General features: G+C 36.9%; 1 protein-coding gene across 1 annotated transcript in view; it reads right to left on the bottom strand.

Moving 5' to 3' along the window:
- ENAM (enamelin) overlaps positions 1-10,975 on the bottom strand; it is a 14,719-nt gene extending 3,744 nt beyond the window's left edge. The window contains exons 1-7 of the mRNA XM_006769900.1: positions 10,922-10,975; positions 9,020-9,088; positions 8,853-8,897; positions 8,149-8,190; positions 5,563-5,838; positions 4,498-4,560; positions 2,818-2,868 (exon numbers count right to left, since the gene is read on the bottom strand). Of these exons, the coding sequence (XP_006769963.1) occupies positions 2,818-2,868; positions 4,498-4,560; positions 5,563-5,838; positions 8,149-8,190; positions 8,853-8,897; positions 9,020-9,088; positions 10,922-10,975 (600 nt within the window). The remainder of the gene's footprint in view (positions 1-2,817; positions 2,869-4,497; positions 4,561-5,562; positions 5,839-8,148; positions 8,191-8,852; positions 8,898-9,019; positions 9,089-10,921) is intronic.
- Positions 10,976-11,729: the final 754 nt, after the last annotated feature.

Below are 11,729 nucleotides of genomic sequence, written 5' to 3'. Positions count from 1 at the left end.
ATCCACTGAGCCAAACCGGTTTCGGCTCCTGTTTATTTTTTAATTTAAAAATATTTTTATTGATTTCTGGGAGAGAAAGGGAGAGGGAGAAAGAGGAACATCAACAATGAGAGAGAACCATTGATTGGCTGCCTCCTGCACACCCCCTACTGGGGATCAAGCCTGCAACCTGGGCATGTGCAATGACTGGGAATTGAACCCTGACTCCTGGTTCATGGGCCCATGTGTAACCACAGAGGCATACTGGCTGGGCTAAATATAACTTAAGGTTGCCCTTGCCTTACAGGATAAAATCTAAACATTTGGCTAACATACAAAGCAGTACAGTGTCATGCTGAAGAGTGGGTCTCTAGACAGATATGGATTAAAATCCCAGTTCACCAGAATTAGTAGTATGGCTCTCAATGCACTTATTTGAAAAATGGAGATAACAAAAACAATCGACCTCATAGGTTTTCATGAGAGTCAAATGAAATAATATATGTAAAGCTCAGTGCCTGATACTGGTGAGGGCCTAACAAGAGTTATAATTGAATAATAATGAATAATAATTTTAAATAATCACCTGGCCCATAACTATTGCATTCAGCCTCATTTCCTCCTCCTTGTACTTTATGTGGTTGTAAATCACAGCTGCTACTTGCAGCATTATTCACAATAGCCAAGACATGGAAACAACCTAAATGTCCATTAACAGATGAATGGATGAGGAAAATCTTATATATATACATATGAATATTATTCAGCCTAGAAAATTGCAATATATGCTGACATAAATTAACTTTGAGGGTATTATATATTAAGTGAAATAAGTCAGTCACAGAAAGACAAATACAGCATGATTCCATTTATATAAGGTAATTGAAATAAATACATAGAACCAAAGAGTGGAATGGTGATTGCTCAGGGCTTGGTGAGGGGGAAATGAGGAGTGACTAATTAATAGGCATAAAGTTTCAGTTAAGCAAGATGAATAAGCTCTAGAAATCTGCCAACATTGTACTTATAGTCAACAATACTGTAGTGTATACTTCAAAATTTGTTAAGAGGGTAACAAATGTGAAGTGTTCTTATCACAATACATAAAATAAAAGAAAATTACAACTAGTTCTCTGAATGCTCTATTCTCTCTGTCTTTCAGTGCCTCTGCACGTAGCTTCTTCATAGCAAACCTTCTCACTGACACATCTGTACCTCCTGGCTCATTCTCAGGATTCAGTCTGAATGCTCCCTTCTCTGTCCTGACTTCCATGGGCAGAAGTAGCTCTACTTGGGGTGTCCCCAGCAGCATAGACTTCTGCTATAACATTACCCCACTGAACTGCAATGGCCCATTTTCCTGGGATTCTCCCATGTGAAGGTTTTGAGTGAAAACAATCTTTTCACCTTTGTTTTCTAGGTACCTAGCACAGGGGAAGTGTTTAATAAACTTTTCATGAGTGATGCAATCATCATGAGCTCTGTTAGTGTGTTTGTCAGACATTTGTGTGGCATTTAGGTCATTTAGTTTTTCTTTTAAAAACAAACACACTCTAGGGGAAAAGTATTTTTAATCTCTATTTGTGGATGGAGATGATGAGACAAGTGGCTGTGGCGATGTCTCTGACATGTAGGAAATCAGACAAAGTCTCCGGAGTTGGAATACAGATTTCTTAATACCTACGCCAACTGCCTGGGTCATTCAGCCTCACTCTCTCATGTTATAGTTGTGAAAATGTGAAGTGTTAGTTTTTAGGCTGCATACAATTATCTGACTCAATTTTATTTGGGATTATTTCACAATGATTTTTTTTAAACCACCTTATGCCATTACTAATAGTAGTTTTTTAGAAAAAATGTTTTTATTGATTTTAGAGAAAAAGGAGAGAGAGAGAGAGAGAGAGAGAGAGAGAGAGAGAGAGAGAGAGAGAGAGAGAGAGAGAGAGAGAGAGAGAGAGAGAGAGAGAGAGAGAGAGAGAGAGAGAGAGAGAGAGAGAGAGAGAGAGAGAGAGAGAAACATCGGTCAGCTACCTCCTGTGCACCCCCTACTGAGGATGGAGCTCAAAACCTGAGTGTGTGCCCTGTCCGGGAATCAAACCAACCACCAACCAACTGAGCCACATCGACCAGGGCTAACAAAGAATTTTTAATGTCACTGTTTTAACTCCCCACTTCCCAGACCTATCAGGTTTCTGCATTTCACTGCGGACATAGCACATATCTAGGAAAAAAGAGGTGGCATGCTGTGCCACCATCACTGCAAGGACTTTCTGATGACACAGTGCTGGAATACATTAACAGCATATCCCTCTGTGACATGCATTTGGCTCTTCTCCTAGTGTGGTATCATAAAAAACTCATTGAACTTGTGTCAGAAGACATAGATTCTGGGTCCAGTTTATCCACTAAATCAGTAGGTGAAATTAATTAGTAATTTATCTTCTCTGGGATTTGATATATTTGTACAATGAGGGAGTTAGATGATTACTTCTCTTGTGGGGATAACATTTTAAGATGCTTTCACTTCTTTTTCTGTTTACTAGCTGCTCCATCACTGGAGCATAGGTTATTAGGTTAGCCCTCTTTGACAGAGAGGAGAGTAAGAGAGAGGGAGGGAGGGTTGGAGGAAGATTCCAATACATGTAGAAGAGAAATGATGTATCACATTTATTGTATATTTACTGGCTTGATTTATTTCACTTTTTCTCCCTTGTATGATGGGCACTTGAGCCATAGGTTCATGTGTTGGATTTAGTTTTCTTATTAGGCAGGGATAAAAAAAGTAGAGACTGAAAGGTTGTAATTGCTAATGGGGAATGTAGCTTTACTTGTACTTACCCCCCCTTCTTCATTGCTGACTGGTGGACGTCCATAACCTGGTGGTACCCTCTGAAAGGTGAAAAACACAATGAACACAAGAGAAAACCACTTCCTATGCTGCTATTTGTTTGTTAGACTTGAGGTGTCTTAAAATAGTTCGTATCAGTGATTGGGTGTCAGCACTATTAGCTTTTAGCATCTGAGTCATTAGTTCTCACAATCCAGCTTTTAATACTTACAACTATAATTATAATCTGACAGTGAATACTGGTAAATACAATTGCTTCAGAAGTATCCTAGCTCACCCTACTGAAAATATCATTTCCTAGCATTCACCTGGCCCTGTCACCTCAACACACACACACACACACACACACACACACACACACACACCCAGATGGGAGGGGTGAGGGGGAGGAAGAAAGTGGGTTGAGTGCCATTAGGGTCCAAACATGTAATAATGAAGATTAAATAATGATGCTATTTTTAAATCATCTACTTCACATTTAGGGCGACAAATTGACAATCCTTCCTGGATTATTACTATAATGTTTTTATTTGACCAAAGTTTATTTTTCTACTCAAATTTGGAGGCTGGGTTTCTACTCAGAGGAGGTTTAGAAAAGCAGTTCAACTTCCACATATCCTCCAGAATTTTATGGTTAATAGCTACTTCAGCATGAGACTCATGCTCATCTGCTTTTTAACTATTCACCCTTCATTTCCTTACTTCAGTATGCCCAGTAAAAGGAAGTAACTTTCTTAAGGCAAAAAAGTAAGTAACTCTTATTGAAATGAATTGTTCCATGTTAACAAGAAACTTTCTTGGTTATAAGGGTGATAAATAAGAAAAAACAATGAATGAAGTCATCAAATATTTATTTATGTTACTTTAACAGCAACTGGTCTTTACTATTTCTTTAGTTTAAATAGTTTATTTTGCAATTCATTTTTTTAAATGCCTGTGATGCAATTTCAATATTATATTTTATTTGATTGACTTTAAACTTTAAAGGATTCTTGTAAAGATTATTTTGTATGTTTTTTATAATAAAATAGCTGTGGCTAGGAATCAGATATGATGGAAAAATCTTTGTCTAATCATAGCTTATCTTGTGATTTTCAAATTCCATTTTGTTCAAATTTCCCCATTACATTAAATGAGGATAATCTTTGTGTTGTCAAATCTCTTGAGGAAGCAGAAAATGGTAATAAAGTAGTACAACCTTTTAAAATTAACTCATTAACTAAGTTACTAGCAGTTGTTTGATGATTTAGGGGCTGTGTTCATGCCACCAATTTGAGTAAAAAGTTCACTTAAAAATTCTTTTTTCCTACATGATCACTGATGTAATGATTTTGTTCCATACTCTCTAGGATTGGCACATAGCATTCCTTTTAGAACAGGGGTCCTCAAACTATGGCTCGCGGGCCACATGCAAATACAAATATTGTATTTGTTTCCGTTTTGCTTTTTTTACTTCAAAATAAGATATGTGCTGTGTGCATAGGAATTTGTTCATACTTTTTTTTTTTTTTAACTATAGTCTGGCCCTCCAACGGTCTGAGGGACAGTGAACTGGCCCCCTGTTTAAAAAGTTTGAGGACCCCTATTTTAGAGTGTATAAACTTATATTAGTTTGAGATATAACATGCTAATATTATTTTTCACTTCTAATACTGAGAAGAAAAACTCACATGTGGAACTTGCCATGGTGGCTGTTGATAGTGAAAGATCCCATTGCCGAATGGTGGGAATGCCTAGAGAGAAAGAAAGAGTTATCATGATGTGGAAGTGAGAATATATGAAAAATAAAACAAAACTGGTAAATACAATTATTTGAAACTTGGGAGTCTACATCTCCCTTTGCACTAAACTGTGCTTTTTAATTGTAGGGCAGAGATGATAATAATTACAATTAGTATTAATATTATTGAACACATGTCCTAGGTATTGTTTTGAGTATTTTATATTGGTAAGCTTACTTAATCCTCACATAACCAAAGAAAATATGTGCTATTATTATTCCCATTTCACTTAAGATTCTGAGGTTCAGAGAAGTTATGCACTTGTCCCAAATCTCATAGCTGATAAGTGATTGAAGCCAGGGGAGTCTTTTCATTTAATTTTCTCTACATCTCTAAGAGTGTCTAATAATAATGCTAACTGACTAAAAGACAATCGTATAGAAGCTCCACATGAGATGAGATCTTGAGAAACCATGTATCAGTTTTTGTGCTTTAAGTCAGGACCATCCTGAAGTACTGGAGCAGTACTGCCTTTCAGGGCAACATTTTAGATAATCAAAAGGTAGAACTTGGAAGGGGCTTAGACATCATTTAGCTTATTTATGGGGAACCTGGAGTCTAGAAAGGTGCAGTGACTCGCTCAAGCTCATACGACTACCATCCAGTTCTACTACTGAAGGTAGAACTTGAATCTCTGTGTCCAGACTCTTCCATTAATGCTCAGATTCCTATCTCACGTTACCTCTGTATTTTAAAAGGACCTTTTTAAGATGAGAGTTTTTGAGTAATTTTAACTCAAACAAGAACTGAAATGGGCTCACCAGGCAGTTTTGAATAGGAGGTGACAGCATCGCCTTGGAAGAAAATGTCAAGACTAAAGATTCTGTTTTGCTCATAGCAGTGCCTGTGCTGAGCAGCAGCACCAAAGGAAGAGTGTATGTGTGGGCAGCAAGGCCCTCCGAATCACTTTGAGGCCCTATGACTTGGTTTGAAATTTTGCTGGGCAAGCCTCACCTGAGGTGGCTGGGCTTCCTCTTGGGGCGGAGTTGGGGCAGGCGTTGGCTGCTTTAAAGGTCGCTTTGGTGGGGACTTTTTTGGTTGAGGCTGGCTGGGCTTCGGGGTCTCTGGGGCTAGATCCGTCTTGCCCTGGCGTTTGGATGCTGGAGGAGATGAGGGTTTCTTTGGGCGCCCGGTGTTGGGTGGTGGCTGGGGCCACATGGGCATCTGGTACTGTGGGAAGAGCTGAGGGGGTTGCATACCATAACCATATGAGGGGCCCAATTGTGTCATCTGCAAGGGAGCAAATAGCAGTAAGGTCACACAAGGGCTGAGATTCCGGCTCTCCCCACCCTCTTGTGTCAGTCTCCAGTCAGGAATCTTAAAAATCCCATCTAACGGAACAATGGAAGTGTCAAGATCTTTAGCTAGCATTCCCTTGCATGTTATCTTACAGAAATGAATTTCATTCAGTCTTCTAGAAAACCAACCAACCAACCAACCAACTGTGGGAAGAGCTGAGGGGGTTGCATACCATAACCATATGAGGGGCCCAATTGTGTCATCTGCAAGGGAGCAAATAGCAGTAAGGTCACACAAGGGCTGAGATTCCGGCTCTCCCCACCCTCTTGTGTCAGTCTCCAGTCAGGAATCTTAAAAATCCCATCTAACGGAACAATGGAAGTGTCAAGATCTTTAGCTAGCATTCCCTTGCATGTTATCTTACAGAAATGAATTTCATTCAGTCTTCTAGAAAACCAACCAACCAACCAACCAACCAAACAAACAAACAAACAAAGCAAAGGACAAATCGGGTGAGAAATTTCAGTTTAAGAATAAAGCCCTTACAGTTAGGAACTGTAGAAGTCAGGTTATAGAGGAGTTGATGTCAAATTCAAAACCCCTGTGGTGTGTTAAGAGGCTGGAAGAGGAGGAGAAAAAGCAAAAGGAATAAAGTGAGAGTGTTAAAAAAGCAAATGATGAGAGAGAGAGAGAGAGAGAGAGAGAGAGAGAGAATAAAAATTCTGTGTAAACACCCTTAATGGTGCCTGTACTTCTTGATTGTAGGTGAATCCTCATTAATTTCATTTTCATTATCAGAATCTCCACAATTTCAAAGTTGATGGGGAAGCAAGAGTAGCAATAATCTGAAAATGCTAATCTAGAGATTGACCTCTTACAACATCAGTTCCCATTCAAATGCTCCTTCTCTGTTTTCACACCAGTTTCTATCTCCAGTCTTCAGTAAGTAGTCTCTTGCTGTCTATTGGATGATGTACACACACATAGTACAAATGCCATGTGAACTGATGGAAGATAAAATTGCAACTCTTGCATTAAGATGTAGTATTTTATGACAATTAAATTGGTGAACACATCAAATTAAGGCAAAGTCACTAAAACCAAGAATGAGAGTTTAAAAGAATTAGGTCAATCAATAGTCAAAAGTGAGAAAATTGACAATGATGATAATTTTAAGTGAGGGGCTTTAAAAGAGAATGACTTGTTTTTAAAAAAATGTGTCTGTATTGTTGAAAGTATTACAGATATCCCTCCTTTTTCCCCATTGACCCCCTCTACCCTGCACCCATCTCCCACACCCCAGATCTTCACACTATTGTCTGTGTCATGGGTTATGCATATCCTATATAATAAAAGCCTAATATGCTAAATGTCTGGTGGGCTGGTTGGCCATTTAACCAATCAAAGCATAATATGTTAATGATATGCTAAGGCTGCTCAACCACTCACTATGATGTGCACTGACCACCAGAGGGCAGACACTTCGACCAGTGGGTTAGCTTGCTGCTGGGGTCCGGCTGATCTGGACTGAGCGAGATGGGCTGGATATGCCCTGGCCAGCCTCCCACGTCCCTCCCTGGCCCTGATCATGCACCAGTAGAGTCCCTCAGCCTGGCCTGCGCCCTCTTACAATCTGGGCTGAGGGAAAACCCCCCACCCCCAACCCCGAGTGCACAGATTTTGTGCACTGGGCCTCTAGTATGCATATAACTTCTTTGGTTAAAAGGATTAAGGGAAAGCAGATGAAGTCCTTGATTTTCCTCTAAAATGGTTTTTATAATCGTGCCACAAGTCAAAAGTGATAAATGATATTATTGTACTAACACACAATTTTGTCTGAAAAATTATGCCAAAAGACTCAACAGATGCTTGATTTATTATTAGTCAGTTCTAAGAATTAACACACAGTGATAAGTATAATTAAATTTATTTAAATAAAATGATAATTTATTTCATAATTTTGGTGTTATTTTTCAAGAGAATCCAAATAAAATTCACACTGCCCCCCTTACCCCTGAGTATTTACTATGCTATTTTTTTGTTCTCATTATTTGTGAATATATCTTGTGCTATCTTTTCTCAGAACAAATTTATTTTGGACTTAAAGAGCCCTTGTAATTATTTACTTGAAACAACAATAATAATGAATAATAAGAAAATTTGTTGTAAGAGGACAGGTGAAATTATTACCCCCCTCCCTTGAAACTCTAATAATTAAAATGTGTGTATAGTTACAATGTAATTATCTTTATGTAAACAAGAAATCATCAGAAAGCATATATCATAGACATAATAACTTACATGTGGCGAGTTCATGAAGTTGAATTGGCCATACCGCATCATCTGTGACCAAAGGAACCCATTAATGTGGCACAAGTGAAACACTGTCATTCAATCAATCCACAAATCATAATAAACAAATTGAATTTCTGATTTTAAGGTATAAGAGCCATAATATATTTTACTGGTTATTAATAAAGTTAAATGCAATAAAAACTTCTATGGCATTTTAATTTTTTACTCAGAATTTTATTTTGAGAATAATAGAGAATAAAAATCTTTGCCTACTTTGAAGCTGATAAATGTTCAATTCCACTTTTTTGGAATTCAGGATCTGAAAGTGTGATAATTCTATAAAAAGATGATTCTCCTTTCTGATGAGTAATGAGTTTGGCTAATGATCCTGGGTATACGTTTATATACTTAAATGTCTAACAACCCTTGGTAAAAATGGCTACCTTTGCGGCTTGAAAACTTAGCAAAAAAAGCTATCTAATGTAATACGCTTAATTTGAGAAGGAATATTGAAATACATAGGTAGGAGGGTGCTGAGGAGAATATTACTTTGCCTTAATTTGAGAGTTTAAGTCTTTCAAATCTCACTCCTTCTACCTCTTTCTTAAGACATTTTATATCAGAAAGTTTTCCAACATTTTCCTTTTTTTTAAATGAACTCTCAGGACAGGCCTCTGGAAAACTTCTCCCCAGGCACTGCACATACATACCTCCTCACTTTTACTGCTAAATCCAGGCATCCGGGGCATGTGCATCTGAAAGTGAAAGGATACCAATGACAAATTCAGAATGTCAGTTGAAATAAGCCCAATAATTTTCTTCAAGCTATGTAACAATAGAGCACACAAAAAGTCCTAAATTTTAAAAATATACTCACTGGCATAGCAATAGAATTACCAAGCAGACCTAGGAAGACCAGGAAAATCCTCATTTTTCCACTTGGTACCTGAAATAAAAAACTGGATTTTATTTTTGGACTATGAAATAATTGTGCTTGGGGTACTCTGCACTTATTTAGGCACTAGCCTGCTTGTCTGTCAAGGAGAGTGCAGAAAAAGACCGTGAGAGGGGCCTCTGCTGCCATTTTAATTTTACATTAAGAAACTATTAGGTAGTTATTACCTGGTACTGTTCTAAGCTGCCCAAAGGGTCACAGTATAAAGGAGAGATGAGAGGGAGGAAGTGTGGGAGGGGAGGGAGGGAGAGAGAGAAATGAGAGAGAGAAAGAGAGAGAGAGAGAGATGATGATGATGATGATGATGCTTGAGAATAGAGAAGATGGCTCATAGCACTGGAATGTGGAAATAAGAAATTAGGAGTTTTCCTGAAAATATGAATACTGCTGGTTTTGAATGCCTAGTTGCTAGGCTGGTTTAGAAAGGCATAGTTATGTCTGACTATATTCACGGTTCAGAATATCTCAGTTTCAATGAGGGCACACTCCAAAATCAGTACTTTAAACTACTTTCTGAGGTGCTATAGACAACATTCCAAAATATAAAGGCTAACTAAAGAAGCTGGAATACCCCAGAATCCTATCCTTTTCTTCTATTATTTTTTCTTTATTATTATTATTATTTTATCTTAAAAAATCATTGCTGCTCAAGGGCTGGTCAGAAAAATAGAAAAAACATAGTCAAAACCATAAATGTATTTCTGTTAGATACTTTGATTAAACATATGGAGGGAAATATTGAAACTGAAGGCATATATGAAGCTTGGAGATTGTTTTTATTTATCTTACTTTAGTTAATTATGAAAGTCGTGCATAATTAGAACTTGTACTTTACATATTTGAACAAGATTTATTCCGAAGCATTTCCTTAGCTAATTCCTTAAAAAAAAAAACACCCTGTTCTATTTGCATATACAATAGAGTAAAATAAAGGATTTAGTCAGAATGATTTATTTTCATGGTATATCAGGTACAACACAATTCCTAGCATAGTTACCAGCATAAAGACACCGTTTTTATTCCTTGTGTGCCTGCTTCTTTCTAGGCATGAAATGCATCTAGTAGTGATTTGAGCCAAAGCTCAGCCTTCTTCTTGCTTCCCCAAAATATAATTAAATGACATTTTCCTAAATTTTAAGTGTAATCAATTACCTTTAATATACATCAGAGAAGTTGGGAGAGTGTAATTAAACAAAGGAAGTAGTAATATGCAAATACCTTTTCTCCTAATTAAAGATTTTCAGAATCATAACATTGTGGAGAATTAAAAATTACAACTGAAACTAGTGAGTTTAGTATAGGAAGCTAATAAAGAGAATATTAATGAATGCTTTCCCCCCACTAAACATACTTTCTAAGATTATGGCCTAAGATTTGGGGAACTTTTGGATGTTTAATTTCTTGCTTGCTTAGTCATCCATTCAATCTCTATAGTAGCTGTCACTTAGATTTTTGATGTTATACACTCATGTAGGAATATGTGGCCTTATGTTTTATAAGTATAAAATGCCACTCATTTTCTCTTTTGTAAAATTGATATATTATGTTGGATGACTTTTAAGATTCCTTCCATCTCTAAAAAGTTTATGATTGGGTGAAAGTCTCTGATTAGTTATTTTTTGAGCTGAAAATAATACTCATAATGATTGCTATGGAATACAATGACTGCATAAGTTCTTACTTCTTCCATCCCATCTGTCAACTCAAAAATCTTTGTTTCTTCTGACATATTTAAAGTGTTTTATCCCCTCAAGTATATTTCTGACAAGACTTAGTTTGATATGAAACCTGTGTGTATAAGGAAAAATAAATGATAATACTCACCAGGTTATCTAGCTTAGGAAAAGAGGTTCCATGTCTGCACTGAAGCAGCAACATTTTTTCACCAAAATTTTCATAAGCCTTTAAGAAAAATACACATTTGGCATGAGAAAAACTCAATATAGAAATGAAACAAGCAAATGAAATGAATAGTAAAGCTTCAGTTCTAAGGCTCAGATGCAATGTTAATTATTTTGCCCAATCATGTCCTCATTAGGGGTCTTCAAAAATCAAGCTTAGTGTGTTGTTCTAAGGGAATGTGAAAACTAAATCAGAGAGAAAATAACCCAGGCATTGTACTTGGGATACTTCTAGTGCAGTGTTGACAAAACTTTACTGCTTTATTGGAAAAATGTATAAAATCACAGTGTTAAATGAGATTAAGTAGGTTGGTAGAAAACTTATAAAAAAAACAAATACATCCAATAAGCCAACGAGTTTCAAGTTTTATCAGAAGATCAGTCTGCAAAACATGGTTATACAATGAATATCAAAGAATGCAATAAGGAAGTCAACCAATATCTCTGACCTAAGTTCCTTTTTTGGCTCTATATTATTTGTGTTGATAATCTCTAATACATACTCACCCAATTAGAAGCTCCAATATTTAAAAAATAACTTGTACTTTGTTAGTTAGTCTTTAAAATTGTCTGCAGTGGAAATGACTACAAATTGCTGAAGCCAGAGAGATTTGAAGAAGCAAGACACATTTATTTCTTAATAATAAAACAAATTCTTCATGAAGATGTCATGTTCTGTACCAAAAGGCTCCTCCTTCTCAGAAGAGCTTGGGATAGCAAGGTCACATTTA

This window comes from Myotis davidii, unplaced genomic scaffold (assembly GCF_000327345.1).
Source record: "Myotis davidii unplaced genomic scaffold, ASM32734v1 scaffold284, whole genome shotgun sequence".
NCBI lineage: Eukaryota > Metazoa > Chordata > Mammalia > Chiroptera > Vespertilionidae > Myotis > Myotis davidii.
Note: the sequence above shows the minus strand (reverse complement) of the source record. Positions and strands in the feature narration are given on the sequence as shown.